General features: G+C 38.8%; 1 protein-coding gene across 2 annotated transcripts in view; it reads right to left on the bottom strand.

Moving 5' to 3' along the window:
- Positions 1-18,284: 18,284 nt before the first annotated feature.
- Positions 18,285-21,468, bottom strand: part of USP28 (ubiquitin specific peptidase 28) — an 87,579-nt gene continuing 84,395 nt past the window's right edge. For both annotated transcript variants that reach the window (XM_069080594.1, XM_069080596.1), the window contains 2 exons: positions 20,627-20,822; positions 18,285-19,463 (listed from right to left, as the gene is read on the bottom strand). In XM_069080594.1, the coding sequence (XP_068936695.1) occupies positions 19,288-19,463; positions 20,627-20,822 (372 nt within the window). In that variant the 3' untranslated portion in view covers positions 18,285-19,287. The remainder of the gene's footprint in view (positions 19,464-20,626; positions 20,823-21,468) is intronic.

Here is a 21,468-nt window from a genome sequence, read left to right as displayed (position 1 = left end):
GAAGGAAGGAAGGAAGGAAGGAAGGAAGGAAGGAAGGAAGGAAGGAAAAAAGGAAGGAAGGAAGGAAGGGAAATAACAGGAAAGGAAGACAATAAGCATTTATAAACTACCTACTTTGTGACAGATACTGTGCTATACACTTCAAAAATATTATCTTATTTGATCCTCACAATAACGCCAGGAGGCAGGTACTATTACTATCTCCATTTTACAGCTGAGGAAACTGAAGCAGGCAAAGGTTAAGTGACATGTCCAGGGTCATAAATTTAGTAAGTGTCTGAGGTCAGATTTGGACTCAGGTTTACCTGACTCTAGGCCCAACACTCTACCTACACAATTTAGCTGCCTATTGACATAGTGTTTTTAATTATGTATATAGGACTGGTCCTATGTATGGGTGGGTAGACAACTATACTCTGGAATTTCAGGGGCAAAAGATTTTCTTGGATGTTTGAAATTCCCACAATTAAAGTGACTCCTTTTTGTTAAGGCATCATATCCAGGAAGCCCCTATCAAAATTCACAATATCCCAATGGCATAGCTTATTTATGAGATAACCTCTAAATAACCGAGAATATGACTTCCTGAGAATATGACATAGGATAGAAACAGAGGGGGGAGTCAGAAAAGTCTGGACATGGGGTGTTGGCCAGGCAGAGCTCTACCACAGAGAGCTACTGGCAGCAGGGGCATCTACAGCCACAGACCACCTAACAGGGAACTTCAAGGGCCTGGAGATCACATCCCACTCCACCAGGCCAAAGGATTTAACGTCCTAAAATCCCAAAGTTGGAAGGGACTTTAGGGTTGAATGAAGCCAACCAATAACTGAAGTTTGAATTTCATCTACAACATCCTTAGTAAGTAGTCTTGCTGTTTCTGTCTGAAAACCTCGAGTTGCAAGGGACACATTAACTCCCAAAACAGTCTATTCCAGTTTTGTAAAGCTTTAATTGTTAAAACACTTTCTAATATTGAGTCAAAATTTGCTTTCTTGTAGCTTTGAGGAATAGGTGATTTCTGAGGTCAAGCAGAAAAAAGTCAATCCATATTCTACTTGAACACCCTTCAAATTCTTGGTGTGTGGGGTGAGGGAGAGAGGGAGAGAGAGAGAGAGAGCGAGAGAGAGAGAGAGAGAGAGAGAGAGAGAGAGAGAGAGAGAGAGAGATCATGTTTCCCATACATCTTATTTTCTATAGATTTTATCCTTCTTGTAGCTAAAGTCCTTGAGGCCATCTACAGTAGGTGCCTCTTATGACCTCAACTTTCAACTAAAACTTCTCTGATTGATCCTAAGTAGGAGTTTACTTTTTTTCTCCCAAGGTTTTCAAGACATTGCTCTCTCCTGGTTCTACTCCCTGTCTAACTGTTCCTTCTCAGTCTCCTTTGCTGTATTTCCATCCAGGTCTCACCTGCTAACCTTGGATGTCCCAAAGGCCTCTGTCCTGAGCTGTCTTATCTTCTCCATCTATACTTAGCTTCCTATCATTAGCTTCCACGGATTCAATCGTCATCTCTCTGCAGATGACTTCCCAATCTGGCCCTGACCTCTTTCCTGATCTCCAGGCTCAAATCTCCAAATGTTTTTTAGAGACCTGGATCTAGATGTTTTGGAGACATTTTAAACTCAACATATCAAAAAATGAACTCATCTTTGCCCCTAAACAGTCCCTTCTTCCTCACTTCCCTATTACTGTTGAGGGTACCACCCTCCTTCCAGTCACTCAGAATCACAACCTAGACATCATCCTCAGTTCTTCACCCTCTCACTCCCCATATCCAATCAGCTGTCAAATCCTGTAATTTCTAACTTCCTAACATCTTTCCTATAAGCCTCCTTTTCTCCCGACACTGCCAGAGTTGTACAGACCTTTGTCACTTCAAGTATGGACTTTGCAATAGCCAGCTAATTGGTCTGCCTGTTTCAAGTCTCTCCCCACTCCAGGCCATCTTACTTTCAGCTGCCAAAGTTATTTTCCTAAAGCACAGGTTTGACCACGTTACCACCACTTTCCCCCATTAGATAAACTCCAGTGGCCCCCTAATACCACTAGAATCAAATATAAAATCCTGTTTGGCTTTTAAATTCCTTCATGACCTGGCTCCTTCCTACCTTCCCATATCCTTCCACCCTTCCTTCCATGTATGTTTCAAGTGACGCTGGTTTCCTTGCTGTTCTTTTCACAAGATTCTCCATCTCCCAACTCCAGGAGTTTTTAGTGTCCATCCCTATACCTGGAACACTCTCAATACCCACTTCCTGCCTTCTCTGGTATCCTTAGAATCTCAACTTCTGCAAGAACCTTTTCCCAATTCTCCTTAATCTTCATGCTTCCCCTCTAAGACTGTCTTCAGTTTATCTGGCACATATCTTGTTTGTGCACAGCTGTTCATGTTGTCTCCCCAGGTGGACTGTGAGCAGGGGCCTCTCTGCCTTTCTTTCTATCTTCAGTACCTAGCATACTGCCAAGCACACAGCAGACACTTGTTAAATGCCAGCTGGTCGACTAAGATTAGATATCTCTGGTACCTTTCACCAACTGTTGGAGGTCATAGTTTCTAGTCTTCCCACAATCCCAGTCACCTTGCTCTTGATGGTTTGTCAAACCCTGTCCAAATGTGATGCCTAGACCTGGATTCCAATCTCCAGGGAAATTTAATCTGAGGTAATATCACCTGTCTTGTTCTGGATTTCTATCAATACAAAGACTGCATTAGGTTTTTCTGGCTTCTGCGTACTATTGACTCATATTGATTTCTCCCAGTCCTTCCCTGGATTTAAAATAAAATCTAAAACTGGGTAAGAAACAGATCTGAGATGCTATGAGCCCTTTCCAACTTTTTCCCCTTCACTACATCTCCTCAGCTCCCCCAGCTTTGCATTGTCACATGAACATTTGAAGGGGTGTTCTGAGAAATGCTTTATCACCAGTACTTCAAAAGTTCAAACATTTTGGGGTTTTTCATTGTTTAGTCATTTTTTAGCCATGTCCAACTCTTTGTAACCCACTTGGAGTTTTCTTGGCAAAGAGAGTAGAGTGGTTTGCCATTTCCTTCTCCAGCTCAGATGAGGAAACTGAGACCAACAGGGTTAAGTGACTTTTCCAGAGTCACACAGCTAGTAAGGGTCTGAGACCAGATTTGAATTCAGGAAGATGAGTCTTCCTGACTTCTGGCCTGGCATTCTATCCACTAGCTGCCATGAAAATATACGTTTACTAACATTTTCTCCATCACTTTCTTAAGTCAGCATTTGCTAGTTTCCAAAGTGTGAATGCTTAATATTGAAAATTTTGCAATGGTATGGGCTGGCTCCAGCACACCCTGCTGGTGTCTACAGTCACAATCTCTTTGGACCTCCTAAAAAGAGAGAAGCATTGAACTAGATAGCTTTAGAGATGCCTTCTAGCCCTAGATCTATGACCCTGCAGGGTTACAGGGTCTGAGGCTTTTTATATCCATCATCACAACTTCCTACTATACACACAGAATGCCTAGAACCAAGCTGTAGGCTCTCTGAATAGCCTAAAGTAAGCTTTAAGTTTGCTACTGGATAAATATTCCCAGTGGGAATCACAAACAGAAAACTGTTCTGTAGTGTAAAGACTGAGTATTCACTAAGCACCTTTAGTTAGTAAAGATAATAATGACTTTTTTTAGTAGTTGGACTAAAGGGAACACTCTAGACCAATGGTTCCCAACATTTTATTGTTCCTTGGACCCATTTCAACAACAACAAAATGTATTGTGACCTCCCAGGGTAATTCTCTGTCCCTCCTCCCTCTCCTTTAATTTTTTTTTAGTTCCAAATTCTCTCCCTCCCTCCACCCCATCACTCACCCTTACTGGTAATTAATGATATGTTACTTCTTACTGAAGGCAAGAAATATGATACCCACTATACATATATCATGCAAAACAAATTTTCACTTAGCTATATTGCAGGTGGGAAATGAACAAGAAATTTGCACTTGAGTTCATCAGTATAATGGTAATGGAAATTAGAAGATCTTCCCTGCCTCTTATATTTGCAATCAAGCAGGTACTTAGCACCTTGTTCCAAGTTCATGATTGTGTCAAGTATTAAGACCCAGAATTTGGGAATCCCACAGTGGGAGGGACTTGTTGACAGAACAGGAAGGAGCAGAACAGGGAGGAGCTAATACAATATATAAGGAAAAGCCCAAGATGAGAGAGGCGAGAACTTCTAGGAGCCTATGTTAATTTCACAGGCAGAAAGTGAATTGATGAGGATGCCAGCAATGTGTATAAATGCTATTGTGGCTTTGTTAAGCTTTGTCTTCCCAGGAACAGAAACTGAAGGACTTGAGGTGGACCAGACACTATGAACTTCAATATGGAACAGGGACTGCACAAGAAGCTGAAAAATAACTGAGAGCTGTCTGTCTCTGAACACAGGTGGAAGTTGGATAGATTCAGGCAGGAGCTGGGACCATGGGAGAGGAACCATGGAAGCTGAGAGCCTGCCTCGAGTCAAGATGAAAAGACCTCTCCTTGGATATTTAATGCAAACTGATAAAAATCATGACTCACTGTGGCCTAGGGGTGGAGAACTCTGACCTTTATATTTAGATGAGTGAGTTAAGGACTTTTCCAATTAAGAAGAAATAAGACTTTTTGATTAGAGAGATTAAGACAATGTGACCTAGGGAGGCTTTGGCCTTTGTACTTTGTGTCAATTAAAGAGGCTTGCCTCCTTAAGGATGATTGAATTAAGGGCTTACTAAATGACTGTGTTACTAAATGAATGTTATCTTTTGCTTAAAACTATGTGACCACTTTGGTGAAAACTATGTGGACATTTTAGTGATAAGTTGTTAAGTTATAACATTGTGAATGCTGTACTTTGATTTCTGTTAATATTTTGCCTTAATTTGTTATTGAATAAATGGAGAGTTCACTATACTGTGTAATCAGAACTTTGAAAGCTGTTTACAGCAGCAGTCCTCTGGAAAGCTGCTCATGCTTGGCTTTACAATCAGTTATCTCTCTGGAGGTGGATAGCATTTTTCATGATGAGGACTTTGGAATTTTCATGAATCACTGCACTGATCAGAGTAGCTAAGACTTTCATAGGGGATTATCATATAATATTGTTGTTATTGTGCACAATGTTCTGTTTCTGGTCACTTCATTTTGCACTAGCTCATATAAATCATCTTCCTAGATTTTTCTAAAATCATCCCCTTAATAATTTCTAATAGCATAATAGTATTCCATCATAATTATATACCACAACTTGTTGTCATTCTCCAATTGATGGGCATCCCCTTAATTTCTAATTCTTTGCTGCCACAAAGAGTAGCTATAAATATTTTTGTATTTATGAGTCTTTCTCCTTTTTTCTTTGATCTCTTCGGGGTACAGATGTAGTAGCTGTATTACTGGTCAAATAGTATGCACAAATTTATAGCCCTTTGGGCATAGTTCAAAATGACTTTCCAGAATAGTTAGATCAACTTACAATACCACCCATGGTGCATTAGTGTACTTATCTTTCTACATCCCCTCCAGCTTTTGTAATTTTCCTTTCCTGCTCCCAGGGTAACTTAATATATGCTGTTCATATTCTTTTGCATTTATTTATTAAAACTACCTACAAGGATGACATGTCCAAAAATTCCAAATTAAATTTTACTCATAATTATAATAAAAAATAAGAAATTTTATTCTATCTACAACTATGAAAACTCTAACTAAAAATATAAAACAATTATAAAACAACTGAGTATTTTGTGGGGGTATATTCTATAAAAATTAAAATAAGTAATCCACCAAAACCTCAGGGGCATACTATTATCTACAAGTACTTTATATTAAAGGTCTTTATTTTAAAAATCTTGTTGAATATAAAGAACTTTTTAATTATATAAGTTATAACTTAGAAGATATTAAAGGCTAAACTTAATTTTAATGTTGGACTTTATTTGAACAAAAGTTTGCAATATTTGGTTTAACCATGGACACAATCTTAAATCTGGGTCTGCATGCAGTTTATTTCTGTATTTTGATTTAAAACAAGAATAAAGTGAAAATGTTCACTCATAAATATGTAGCAGAAAGTGGCAGAATTTTACAAATTCACTTGCTGAGAGATGGAAATTCATTATTTTAAATTTTTAGCCACCTAACCAACAAACAAAGATGAATAGCTGGTTACAAAAGAAAATGTCTTCTTTTCTACAGGTTAACAAGCATTGTATTAAACGATAAATGTAATTAAGACTTACTTGCATATTGCTTAATTTTTAACTTATTAGTTTACATGTAAACTAACCTCTGCAAGGAAAGAATCTATTCAGATTTGACTTTCTTCTCTTTCACCACTGGCACACCAGCTACATTTTCACTGAAACTCTACTGGACAATGGACCAATATTGCCACCCAGTTCATTTGAAAATCCATCAGACAGAACAGTAACATAAGCAGAAGGCACATTTAAGTCAGAAAATAGCCTTAATACTGCAATAAGAGGTAGTATAAGGTTTATTTTTGCAGAATTTTTGTGATTGTCCATGAAGGCTTCAAGACAGCCTCTACTGCGTATTGCCCAGGGACCATGGTTTTCAAATAGCTTGGAATTTGCAAAGAATGAAAATATTAGTAACATCTTGATCATTTGATTACCCAACTGATGAGGTACAATTATGCAGTAACAGAAGGGAATGAGGGAGCTACTCTGGTGCAGTACATAAAATGCAAATGTGGGTATGCACATACGTCTGACCATCCACTGGGAATCAATTTGCCCTGGAATGATGAACCATTGCATTAGTTTGGTAATTTTGCACTTAGAAGTGGTCAGAGTGATGTAACTGCTGCATGAAAAGAAAAATCACATGGTGCATGATCATGATGGCTTCAAATAGCTGCAGAAACAGACTTGTAATGTTTCAAACATATGCTCATGCTTGTTGTCACAGACTGATAAATTATTTACTACTTAGGGGGCTTTTAAAGAAACCCCCAAAGAAATCACAAACTAAATAGTACCAATGTCTTACATTTCTCAAGAATGGAGTCTGTGGATGAAGGGATTAAGAAGACAATATGGGGAGTCAAGACGGCGGAGTAGAAAAAGGACTTCTGCCCGGCTCCCTCTCCCATCTCCTCCAATTCATGTAAAAAAATAACTAAACAAACTTTGGAGCTACAGAACCCACAAAATGACAGAGAGAAGCTAACTTCCCCCTGAAGACAGCCCAGCAGGCCAACAGGAAGAGGCCAGCACAGCCGCTGGGAGCCAAGCCCAGCCCCATGTGAGCTGGAGGTTTTAGCCTCAGGGCAGCTACAAACGGCCACAACCAGCCACAACTGGAGGGACTTCAGATCAACAGCAGCTGTGGTGGTTTCCAGAATTATCAACCCATGGATGCTCAGGACAAAGTGAGAGGTCAGTGGAATGTGGACTTTGGAAACCAGGAGTTCAGGAGTATAGTCTGGCCTTTACCGCCTGGAGGGAGAAGCATGTGAGGCACCGTGGCTGTGCAGCCATGACCACATGGCTGCTTCAGAGCTCCTAGCTTGCAGAGTGTAGGGGGACCAAGCAACCAGTCTGAGGGGTAATCACTCTTGCTTTAACCTGCTTGGATCTGGATCACTGTCTAGGGTAGAGGTCCTGGGGTGCATGACCAGTTTGCCAGAGTGTGTGGAGGCTTCAGAGAGGGCAGTCAACTAATAGCTCCAGCAGCTGCGAAAACCCCAGCCATTGGGACAAAGCTCCCCTCTCTGGTAGCAGAGTCCTACTGTGGCAAAAAGCTCAAAAGTCAAGTAATCAAGTGGCAACAAGAGCAAACAAAGAAAGTAAAGCAAGCACAGCAATCCAACATTAGACTCCTGTTTTGGGGACAAAAAGGAACAAAGCATGGAACAGGAGGAAGACAGCAAAGTCAGAACTCCTGCACCAAAAGCTTCCAAGAAAAATATGAGTTGGGGGCGGCCAGGTAGCACAGCGAGTAGGTGCACCGGCTGCAGTGTTGAGAAGACCTGGAGATTGAATCCCGGGCTCAGACACTTAGCACCCACCCAGAAACACCTGGCCGTGTAACCTTGATCAAGTTACTTAACCCTGATTGCTTTAAAAAAAAATATGAGTTGGTTACAGGCCATAGAGGACCTTAAGAAGGATTTTGAAAACCAAATAAGAGAAGTGGAGGAAAAATTGGGAAGAGAAATGAGAATGATACAATTATGAAATGAGATTCAACAACCTGACTGAAGAAAATAACACCTTAAAAATAGCCTAACTCAAATGGCAAAAGAGGCTCAAAAAGGCAATGAGGAGAAGAATGCCTTAAAAAGTCAAATTTGGCAGATGGAAAAAAGAATCGCAAAAGCTTACTGAAGAGTATCATTCCTTCAGAATTAAATTGGAGCAAATGGAAGCTAGTGACTTTATGAGAAATCAAGATACTATTAAACAGATTCAAACAAATGAAAAAATAGAAGGCAATGTGAAATATCTCATTGGAAAAACCACTGACCTGGAAAATACATCCAGGAGAGATCATTTTAAAATTACTGTATTACCTGAAAGTCATGATAAAAAAAAAAGAACCTAGAAATCATCCTTCAAGAAATTCTCAAGGAAAATTGCCCTGATGTTTTAGAACCAGAGGGCAAAATAGAGGTTGAAAAAAATCCACCAATCACCTCTGGAAAAAAAACATCCCAAAAAGAAAACTCCTAGGAATATTATAGCCAGGTTCTGGAGTTCCCAGATCAAGGAGAAAATATTACAAGCATCCAAGAAGAAACAATTTCAATATTGTGGAAACACAATCAGGATAACACAGGATCTGGCAGCTTCTACACTGAGGGATCAAAGGGCTTGGCATATGATATTCCAGAGGTCAAAGGAGCTTGGATTAAAACCAAGAATCACCTACCCAGCAAAACTGAGCATCATGTTTCAGGGGGAAATATGGTCATTCAGTGGAACAGAGGACTTTAAATTATTCTTGATGAAAAAACCAGAGTTGAATAGAAAATTTGACACTCAGATACAAGAAGAGAAGCATGAGAAGATAAACAGGGAAAAGAAATCATAAGAAACTTATCAAATTTGAACTATTTACATTCCTACTTGGAAAAACGATAATTGTAACTTATGAAACTTTTCTCAGTACGAGAATACTTGAAGGGAATAGAAATGTGTGTGTATATATATATATATATATATGTATATATATATATGTCTATATAGGAGGGTATATGGGCATATAAATACACGTGTGTGTATATACATGTATGTGTATACACAGAGAGCACAGGGCCAGTTGAATAGGAAAGGATGATACTTAAAAGGTGAAATTAAAAGGTGAGAGAGGAATATAATGGGAGGAGATGGGGAGAGACAGAATAGGGTAAATTATCTCATATAGAAGAGGCAAGAGAAAACTGTTACATGGAAGGGAAGAACAGGAAGGCAAAAGGGAATGAGTCAATCTTATTCTCAATGAATTTGGCTTAGGGATGGAATGACATACACACTAAATAGGGTATCTCACCCTACAGGAGAGTAGGAGGGAAGGGGATGATGGAAGAGAGGGCAGGCTCGGGGGGACGGAAGTTGGAAGCATCCACTTTTGAAAACGGACAGGATCAAAGCAGAGAACAGAACAAGTGGAGGTGGTATAGGATGGAGGGAAATATGGTCAGTCTTTCATGATATATCCACTATGGAAATGTTTTGCATAGCTACACATGTACAACCTATATTGAACTGCTTATCTTCCCAGTAAGGGTGGGTGACAAGGGAGGAAGGGAAACAATCTGGAATTCAAAGTTTTAAAATCAAATGTTTAAATATATATATATATATATATATATATATATATATAGAAAATTATTTTACATGTAACTAGGAAATAAGATATACAGGCACTGGGGCATAGAAATCCACCATGCCCTACTGGAAAGTCAGAGGGGGGATGGGGAAGATATAGGAAAGAGTAGCTTGGGGGAGAGGATACTCACTGGGATCACTGTTTTGGGGTGGTGGGTAGGGGAAAAATGGGGAGAAAATTTGTAACTCAAAATCTTGTGGAAATGAATGATGTAAACTACAAAATAAAAAAGAGAAAAAAATAAAAAAGACTATATGGAAATTATATTCGCCATACACTAGATCTTCACTGTTGATTAGAGATCTCAGTCTGGATGTTCAACTAGAGTGCTACACTGGACAGACATTACTTTGGTCACATGTAAGATGTCCCCAAGGAAGCTCTAACATAAGGACCTTCTGGTTTTTGTCTCCTTTGCAAGGTGAAAAAGGACATCAGCCCTCTCAGTCTGTCCCAAGGGCAATGATTTAGTGTCCTGCTGTGCATACTGCTATTTCAGCAAAATTAAAGATGGCACTCATGCTATCAAGTGGGAACAGAACATTTTGAAGTGTTTGGGTGTTGATTCTCCATTTTATCAAGTGGAAAATGAACACTGAAATGTTTTGGGGTTGATTCTCCATTCTGTGATTTACCATTGGGGAGTATATGATTGGGATCAGGCTTGGGACACGGAAAGGATGCTTAACTATGGTTCTGCCAATGAAAGATGATGCAATCAGCCTTTAGCAGAATGCATGAGATGAAAGAATAAGTTGCAAAGACAGCTCCATGTGAACATACACACAAAAGTATGCTCATACTGCTCAGACAAAATGGTGCCTAAAAAAAGAAAAAAAAACATAGTGACTTGTTTTGGCGATGTTAAGATGCTTGGAGTCTGATTGAGGAAGTATGTTGAGAGGGGTCATTCTGCACAGAGGCTGCATGTAAAACTGTAGCCAGAGGCTATTTGGTACATGAGTGCCATTGCTAAATTCATTATCCAATCTTGAGCTGTGTGGTATGATGTACTAGGGCTTAAAAACAAGAGTACAAATTGTGTTCAAGTCTCACTCCTGCTGTGGGAAACTGAGTCAGGGCAATAAAATATCCCTAACTGGATGCTCAACACCCCCACCAGACCCATATACACATTGGGGCAGTGGTAGCTGCTTAAAGAGGGTAGAACCATAGCAGATGAGAGGAACACATTTTGGACAAGGACTTCCTTTAGGAAGCACTAGGAAGAAACTGGCTGTCCTTTAAAGAGTAAACTCCTGGGATGGTCTTAGGGGTGTTAATGTGGTAACAGGGAAATTTGGGGTCTCCAAACAGTTCAGTTCCTGATTTCCTGTCAAGGACTGGGCAATTTGTCTTATTTGGTTACCTTTTTCTGTAAAATGAACTGACACATTCAAAGGATGACAAAAGGTGGCAACTGGGAGGAAGGGATGTCATTTTACTTATGTTCCTATTAGATCCTTCCTTCAATATATTTATCTCTAGGATGCTCACCTTGCCTTCATATATGAAAATACAGAAAAATGCCTGGCCCATTCTTTTTGGCTTCAAAGACTTCATAAAGGTAAAAATTTTGTCTCCTATAATTTTAGAGTCAGGATACTGGGGCTTATTTCAAATCCTGCCAGAACTAAGGTAGTATTGTTAAAGTATGATTATTTATGTCTCTATTCCCACTCTATGTGAACTCTTTCTTAGTAACTCTACTAAAGCCTAAGTGAAAGTGACCAAGTTACCCACCCAATCTTACTGATGACCATTAGATTTGCATCTTGAAGCTAACGTATGATCCAAGGACCTCAGGCATCACCCCAGAATGGCCCAAACAGCACCAAAGCTACAGCTGGAATAAGTGGGTTCTATGTGAGATGGACGTCATAAATACCCACGTAAAATAGTCAATTTTGGGGATCCTCCCTCGTTGCCATCTTGTTGGCTCTAGCAATGTGTTACTGCCACATTCTACAGATGAAGGAGTAGATGAATCAACTGAAATATCCTTCATTCTAAAGTGGCTTGGGTGATGGGAATAAAGTTTATCCTAGACCCGGGGCCTGATACAGGGCCCCCTACAGTTGTAGCTAGGTCAAGAGAAGTGGTAAAGGACCAGGGGCAATATGAAGTCCAAGGGACCGAGAATATCTCTTATCCTTTTAATTGTGCCCCAATCTCTATGGCTTTCCTCTATAATAGTTATCTCAACGAGCAAATAAATATATTGCAATGTGGGGAGACTTGAATAGAAATGTAAAGAAAAAATAATGAGTTAAGGAGAAAGTTGACTTGCATGTAACTTTAGTGCCAGATTAATTTTTGCAAGTCAACTGGCTCTTCAGTATATTTCCATTCACTCTTAACTACTTCAAAATATTCCTGTTTGCAATTCACAATCAGTATGTTTTCTGACATATGGAGGGGATAGCAGAAACAATTCATACTTATCTCATTTAAAGGAAAAGTACCATGTTCTATGACTGTAGACTCTACCCTAAGCAGACTATAATTCACCCAGGGGTCATCATGGGTGCCATCAACTGAACATGAATGGCTAAGTACAAGCATGCGTCAAAAACACAAGAGAATAAAAGAGGAAAGGTCTTAGAATACTAGAGATGGAAGGGACCTTGGAGATAATCTAATCCAACCCCATCACCACAAATTTTATAGAACAAATGAGGTTTCAGAGATTTGAAGGGAATTGTTCCAGGTCACTAAGTTAGGTGTAGTTCTATGACTAGAACTCCAGTATCTTGGCTCCCAACACAGTACTTTCTCAATACCAAGCTTACTATTGATCTTCCCTGACATAAGTCATGGGTTTAAATTGCAATCTAAAAAGTAAGACTTACTGAAGTCTTGTGTGCAACATCCAAACTAGGTGAGAGTGAGGATTGTTTTAATTCATTGTACCTGTATTCCAGTGCCTAGTACAATGTCTGGTACATAGCACGTGTTTATTAAATGCTTACATTTTTAAAACGTCTAAAACAAATTTTCAAATCTCTAAAACAAAAATCAATCTGTTTTCTTCTATTTGGATAGGCTTAGAGGCCATCCTACCTAAAGACAGGCCAGATGACCTCACTAGCCTCAAGGCACTCTGAGACCGTAAATCAAACAAACTTTTACTGTACAGTATAGGCATGCTAGATGCACCTGAACTTTCTGATAGAACTAGCCTTACTCCTTACTCATATTCACCTCTCAATATTGTCTGTATTAATGAAATTGCTATTCTTAGAGAACCACTTTTGACTCTGAGTCCCTCTAAGGCATTGACTGCTTAAATTTTAGTCAATCAGTTGATAAGCATTTATTTTAAATGCCCACCATGTGCCAAGCATTGTGCTAAGCACTGGGGGTACAAAAAGAGGCAAAAGACAGTCCCTGCCCTCAAGTAGCTCACAGTCTAATGGATTTTAACTGAAGATGTGTTACACAAGTCTCACAAGTAATTTTTATATCCCATCTATCACTTTAAAAAAGAACATCACATAATTAAGCAGAAATAGGTGTTACAGCTCGAGTTTATGGCTGGACAAGGTCAGACTGTCACTCAGGGAGTTTATGAGGTCGGGAATTTACATGATTCTCTTTCCTAAAAGTCCATCCCAATTAAGAGTAGTCATCTAGTATTTAATAGATGTTTGATAATCAAGGTATGAAAAGATAAATTCTAAAGCACCTCACAAAGAACTCCATACCCTAGACACTCAAATCAGAACGGAAGATGAAAACTTTCTCTTCCACATCCTGTCAAGGCTAGGGGAGAATGGATTTGGGACAGCCCCAGGAGATCACTATCTTTCCCCCTAAAACCTTCCCTCTTCTAAATTACCAGTATTTCTACTAAAGGCACTCCAGTCTCCTAATCTCAGCATTATCCTCTACTCCTTATTCTCCTATTATCCCATATATCCAATTAGTAGCCAAATCTTGCCATTTCTATCTTTGCAACATCTCTTACAGCCAATCCTTTCTCTCCAGTCACGTAGCTTTGAGCTTAGTTAAGGCTCTCATCACATCTTGCCTCCTAAATGGTGTCCTTGACTCTCACCAGTTCTTCTCTATACTCTGCTGCCATATAATTCTTCTTAAACACAAATCTAACCACAAGACTCCCCTGTACTCAAATTCTAGTGGCTTCCCACTGCCTCTTATGATAAAATAGAAACTCCTCTGTTTAGCTTTTAAAGCTCTACACAATGCAGCTCCAACCTATTTTTCCAAGCTTTACTGGGCATTACTCTTCCTCCTGCACACTGTAATCCAGTTAAACTGGCGGGCTGTTTGTCATATACAACACTCCATTTCCCATCTCTACACTTTTGCATTGGCTGGCCCCATATGCCCGGAATGTATTCCCTCATTACCTCTACCTCATAATTCACCCTCTTCCTTTAAAATGCAGCTCAAATGCCATCTTCTGCATGAAGCCTTTCCTGATCCCCCACAACTAATATTGTTCTCCTTACCAAACTACCATACATTCAACTACTTTGTATACATTTGTATTTAATTTTATACTTGTATATATTTTTACATGTACTTCTTATTCTACCATTAGAAAGTAAACCACCTGCAATTAGGGAGCTTAATTATTTACACTTGTACCCCCAGGGCCTGACATAGTAGAAACTTAATGAATACTCAATGGGTGACTGATTCCCTTTTCTCTCTCCACCCATCACATCTCACCTAGTTTTTGAAAAATCCAGGATTGCTCATTATAATTTATAAACAACCAAAAACCTCACCTGTGATGCTGATGACCCTTCCATTCTCACTCAGATACATATTGTTTAGTGTGCCAGAATCATGAGACCAAAGAATTTAGAGCCTTTGGAGAACTAGTCTAAGCACCCCAATTTGCAGATGAGGAAACTGAGGTCCAGAAACATGAATGGGTCCAAAGTTGTACAGTCAAACAGCACAACCAGGATTTGAACCCAGGTCTTCTGATTCTAAATCCAACATGCTTTCTACTGTATCACACTGAGAACCCGAAAGGCTCAACACTGGAAAGACTATATCTGTTGGCATTTGATGCAGTTCTCAATAGGACATGCTTATACCAAGTTCACACAGCAGGTTTAAAGTTTACAAACTGCTAACCTTACAAAAACCCTACATGGTAGGTAAGCTTAAAGATGTTAGGTGACTTGTCCTGGGTATACATGGCAAGAGACTATTGCAAAATTAATATGTGAACATCATCTATGTCATCTTCCTCTGCACTTCTCAAACCATCAGACTATATCAACCTTATTAAATATAGTCCAGTCAGTCTTACCAAAAGAGGAAATGGAGGGAGATCTTAATCTTGCTTTACCAAGACTTGCTAGATTTACACAAGGACACACAAGAGAAGACTTGTAGGATTTATATAAGGACCCTACAACAGCAGGGTCCTTGTATGAATGGAATATAAACAAGATCAACTATCAAAGTATAAGAAGAGATTTGAGCTCTCAACTGTTTGTTTTTTTTCCTTTCAGGGATTATTCTGCCACCTACAGTTGTAAAGTACTTTAGTAGTCAGGCATGGTAACCAGGGTATCTCTGGCTAATTTCCTAAGTGTGGTTTAAGTACATGTTTTTGAAGTCAGGAGGGTGAGAAGGGTCAAAAGAGTAAAGTAAGAACCATGTGGAGTCAAGAGAATAAAAAAATTCAACACATGAATCTATTTCTGGGGAATGTGAGGATGCTTTTTTGTCTTCCCTTAAAAAAAGAAACCCTATACACAGTCTCCTTAAGTAGGGGAAACAATGGCAAAAGGGTATCAGGCCAGGTAATGGCGGTACAACTCATGACATTTGTGACATAAGGAAGCCTATGACTCAATTTCCCCATCACTGGGTTTAAACAAAAGGAATTGAAGGAAATATTTCAGTTCAGTCTTAGAAAGAACTTCTGAACAATTTGGAACTATGCCCAAAGGGTTATAAAACTGCATACCATTTGACCCAGCAACACCACTTCTAGGGCTGTATCCCAAGATCACAAAAAATAGAAAAGGATCCACATGTACAAAAATATTTGTAGCAGCTCTTTTTGTGGTGGCCAAATAATTGGAAATTTAGGGGATGCCCATCAATTGAGGAATGGCTGAACAAGTTGAGCTATATGAATATAATGAAATATTACCGTGCTATAAGAAATGAGGAGAAGGAAGATTTCAGAAAAACCTGGAAACTTATATGAACTGATGCTGAGTAAAGTGAACAGAACCAGAACATTGTACACAGTAACAGTGATATTGTGTGTTGATCAACTATGATAAGACTTTTAGCTCTGTTCAGCAATAAAATGATCCAAGACAATTCCAAAAGACTCATGATGGAAAATGCTATCTACTTCCAGAGAAAGAACTATGGAGTCTAAATGCAGATTAAAGCATACTATTTTCACCTTTTTTGTTGTTTTTTTCTTTCCGGTGGTTTTTCCTTTTGTTCTGATTCTTCTTTCACAACATGACTAATGTGGAAAAATGTTCAACATGATTGTATATGTATAACCTATATCAGATTGCTTGCTGTCTTGGGGAGGGTGGAGGGAAGGGAAGAAAGGAACAAAAATTTGGAACTCAAAATCTGACAAAAATGAAGGTTAAAACTATCTTTACATGTAATTGGAAAAAATAAAATACTATTAGGTTAAAAAAAAAGAGAATGAACTTTTGATGAGTAAAGAAGTCTCATGCAATGGTCACTAAGCTGAGAAATGGCTTGTGGAAATCAGCCTCAATTAGGAAACTGTGTTGTAACACAAAGAGTATGGGATTGGAATCAAAAATTGATTCTAGTCTCAGCATTACTAGAAAACCTAAGAAAAAGAGACTAGCAAATCAGTACTCTGAATACCCTCTCGTGGCAGGATGTGTGTATATATATGTGGGATACAAAGAGAATGCCTACATTCCATGTTCACTATGGATGCACCAAGAATGTTGAAACAGGTAACCATCTCCAGCTTCTTCCAACAGTGGGGTCAAGAAATCACCGTTTTATGGAAAAAATTCATTATAGAATTCCTTGTTCTTCTTTAAGTTGAAAACAAATGGTGGCATAGTGGGTTCAATATAAAGAATGGTTCAAAGAGAAAGGCAAAGTGAGATAAGAAAATCAATCAATTACTATGAAAAATCTGCTTGATGATGAGCCTTAAAACAACACCATGTCCTATGTGGGGAATGGCCTACAACTAGTTTGGTTACCAGCTGGAAAGCTCTGTTAGAAAACTCAGCTTTGATAGCTATCATAAATCAACACATTAAAAAAATTAGACAAGAGAATAAAGTTGAGGAGATTCAGAATGCTAAGTGTTGTTTCCCCTTAATTTGCTTGATGCTTGAAAAGGGGAGAAAGCTAATTGAAATATAATAAGTATAGATATTTACTGAGTCCTTAGAACATGGCAACCCAAACTACATCTATGGTAGAGGTTCTCAAAGTATGGTCTAGGAACCTCTGGGGTCCTTGAGACATTTTCAGAAGGTTCTCAAGATCAAAATTATTTTCATAATAATACTAAGGTGTTTTAATTTCTAATACAGTAAATACTGGTAGATATAACCCACAAAACAAAAACTTTTTTTGTGATCTAAGACAGTTCCAAAAGACTCATGATGTTAACTACTATCCACATCCAAAGAAAGAACTATGAAGTCTGAATACAGATCAAAGCATACTATTTTCATTTTATTTCGTTTTTTTCTCTCTTGGTTTTTTCCCTTTTGTTCTCATTCTTCTTTCATATCACAAGTGTGAAAATATGTTTAATATGATTGTATATAGATAACCTATATCAAACTGCTTGCTATTATGGGGGGGAGGAGAAGGAGGGAGAAAAAAGTTTGGAACTCAAAATCTTATAAAAGTGAATACTGAAAATTTTCTTTACATGTAATTGGAAAAAAATAAAATACTATTAAAAGGAGAAAATAAAGAATGAGAAAGAACAAAGAAAATGTATTTTTTAAAAATACACTATTGGGGACTGTCATTCAGGAAAAAGATTGTGGGGGACTTGAAGAGGTAAATGTAATCTTTGAGGGAATCTGAAGATACATTTTGAGAGAAGTGATTTTTGCTTTTATTTTGTGGGGAATTCCTTATTAATTTTAACTTCAATCTATGTGTTGGAGGAGTCAGAAGTTAAAGCTGTTGGTATGAAGTGATATTGGTTATGACCTTTCTCACTGCCAATAAATGGTTGAAATGATATACTTTTGTTTGTATTAATGGTTACTTTTAATAAACTACATGGCTAGTAAAAAAAAAACATTTTAGGGAGGGTGGGGAGGTGGGAATTCTCAATAATTTTTAATAATGTAAAGGACTGTGAGACCCAAAAGCTGGAGAGCTGCTGAACTCTAGGTTCAAAAAAGCAAACATTACACACTAGAAGTAAAACAAATGCTTTTATTGCACATTTATAAAATCTGCATAGTTGTATCAAGTGTTCTTCCCTCCCATCTCTTAGCCATTTATCCTTACAATTTGGTTAAAACACAATACCCAAACAGGGGACTTTAAAAAATGGTCAACTAGGAATTTTTTCTTCCACAATCCCCATCCTTTAGAAAAAAAAAAAAAGATAAAAATGTTCATTTGTGCTTGCATCCACCCTGGACACCTACTATTGATATCAGTAAAATATTTCCAGATGCTAGAAAATCTCTAAATGGTAAACTATCATCAAAATACTATCGTGGGTAGACAAGCTTTAAATGCTGTTCCACATACACTCGTCAATGCTTTTGTCTCTTTCACTCAATCAGAGCCAAGTGTGAGGTTTTCTGACTTATTTCAGAAAATTTAAAAAAGGGAAAAAATAAGGAGGTACCCTCCCTTTATGACTTTCCAGTAATCTCAGTGACATGCACAGTAGCTCCATATACTACCCCTACACCTAGAGGCCAACAGCAACCCTATCCTGATATCTCCTGTCAGAACACTGGCATGTGTTTATTTCTATCTCTTGCAATTAAGAATTTTAAAGGTGTCTACTGTGCATATTTGATAAAATAACTGGTAGCTGCTCATCTGAGTTAGGCTCTGAGTCACTCTTCTACTCTGCTGTCAAAAATATTTATGCCTGGAGGACTTTATTAAAAAAGTGGCAAGTGGCTTAGACAAGCCCAAGCATTTTTGTACATACAAGAGGCATGTGAAGTCCTCTAAGTGACCTTAGTAGTGGTTCCTGTCCCTTGCTATAGAATAGCTCTTAAAACTGTGTACCTAAAAGTGCAATATTGCTTTTAATCCTCTACACACACAGTACAGTTGGGTTTGGATCCAAATCTCACTTGTCCAACTATTTCCCTCCCTGAGGTGAAAACTGTGACAACACAATTCTGTGCAGCAGCTGGGTGACCAGAGACCATGCTGGGCCATGAGCAATAAGAGGCTTACTTCACCGTCACAGCTGAAGCCCCCTGGATGGACTCCATGACTGCAGCAAACCTGCTACAGAGGTCATAGGGGGAGTTGGGGCGGATGGTTGGAGGCTCTTTCAAGACTATGATTTCCGCAGAGGGATCTAAAAGCCTGGGGAGAAACTCCCCAAGCCTCAGCTGGAGGTTTTCTGTGGAGGAAGAGTTGGTGGTTAAATCAACAGCCAAAAAAAGAGTAACTCTGATGGGGGGGGGTCAACAGACTAGTGCAGGGATGGGGAATCTGAGGCCTCCAGGTCACATGTGGCCTTCTAGGTCCTTGGTTGAGGACTTTTGACTGAGTCCAAGTTTTACAGAACAAATCCTTTTATTAAAGGAATCTAGAGGGCCTAGAGGCCACAGGTTCTCCATCCCCACACTAGTGACTCCCCTATGAGATCTTGAAAGAGTCAGTAACAGCACAAGTATGAAGTCAGAGCTCCAAATGGTTTGCTTTTTGGAAGGGAGCAGCTGACTCACTGAAATGAAATAATAACTACCTTGGGCCAACCTCAGAGCAAAAACTTGTTTTCAGACCACAAAAGAAGCGAACTTAATTCTTCCCCTTCCCCCGACCCCCAGAAAAATACTCCTACTTTACAACCAGTCTTATAGACCAGATTTCTCATTCTTTATTTTGCAGATTAATGGATTTTGAATTCTGTGCCATAAATATGTCATACAGTACTGTCTTCTTTCAAATTATTAAAATGTACCATTGTATATACATTCACACAGAGAAACCTAAGTTATATCACATATGATTTGAATAAAATCTGAAGGCATGGGAAAGGGAATAGTTTCTAAATCATTATAATTCATAAAAAGATACTTCTATATAACTGATGAGGTCAATTCAATGCCTTTTACATTTACAAAAGAGCATCAAATTTGGTGAGCCTTTTCCCCCCTCTTCCCTCTGCTAAATATGGCAAAATTTCTGCCCTCTCTCTAAAACTCCATGATAGAATTAATTGGGGGAAGGGGACAGTCCTTTTACTAATTTGTCCTTCTTGAACTCATCAAAGTAGGAACTGATTTAAGTTGTTAACTTCTGGGTAACGTATCCGGACACAGGTACCTGTAAACTCCAGGGCCAAGTTCATGTATTATATTTTAATATTCTTTATAAGTTGATCTATGGAGCATTTAATCTACACAGCTATTAAATTTCAGAGGAGCTCAGACCCAGGAAGTTAGATACTTGAAAACAAACCTGGTCTTCTCTTGTCACAGGTGAACAAAGGTCATCTCACTGACCTTTGGAAGCCTCAATTGCTTCCAGAAATCAGATGAAGAGCAAAAAACAACCTACCAGCAATATCCTGCCCAAGGTAAGAGCACCAGTGGTTCCTCATGACCTCAATAGCAGCTAAGTCATCTTTTGAGATGTCATTATTTATGATGAGATGAATGCAGGGGATGATCAACTCATTCATGACATTGATGCCTTCAGTCACATTGAGCTCCTCATTGGTTTCAAACAGAGAAGCTGCCATACTGTTCAGTTTCTACAGTTAAAAGAGAAGACAGGAAGAAGTTAAACATCAATGAAGAAAAGTCTAAACTGCCTCTTCAAGGCCTCAAATCACCAAATGTGTCACATAGAGAGAAAAGGTACCCTTTTAGTCTGGAAGGCTCAGGCAGACAAACATTTACATTACATGCTTGAGAAAAATGACCGCACCTCTTTAAAAATTCAGATCTACCAGTTCAATAAAGACCTGCACTTTACTTCCAAAGTGTTCAAATAATAGCTACACTGGATTCAAAAATTCAAGTAAAACCAGAAAGCTCAATGGATGGAAAGATCTCACCACTTAATACCCTCTTTTATTTAATCTATTCACAAAGAAGCGGCAGAAGAAAGACTAAACTCCTTCATGTTAAGGAAAAATCTGCCAAGGTAGTAGAAAATGCAACTGAGCTGAGAATAAGCAATTAGCAACCATTTTTAGATTTCTCTTAATAACAAGCACCTGTTTGGGAAAAGGGGAAATGTTTCTTTATAACTTCGGAATTCAAAAGTAGCCTGGACTAGAGATGCATCTTTTATGCCACATGACATAGACGAAACAGCAGGACTAACTTAGAGCTTAATGCTTCCAAACAGTCACTACAACTCGCTCTAGTGCAAGGATTCTCAAGCTTTTTGGT

The sequence above is a fragment of the Petaurus breviceps genome, unplaced genomic scaffold (genome assembly GCF_028583685.1).
Source record: "Petaurus breviceps papuanus isolate PSGF00001 unplaced genomic scaffold, PetGlider_PUasm1.0 91133, whole genome shotgun sequence".
NCBI classification, from domain to species: domain Eukaryota; kingdom Metazoa; phylum Chordata; class Mammalia; order Diprotodontia; family Petauridae; genus Petaurus; species Petaurus breviceps.
The sequence above is the reverse complement of the archived record's forward strand: the minus strand, read 5'-3'. Positions and strand labels throughout refer to the sequence as shown.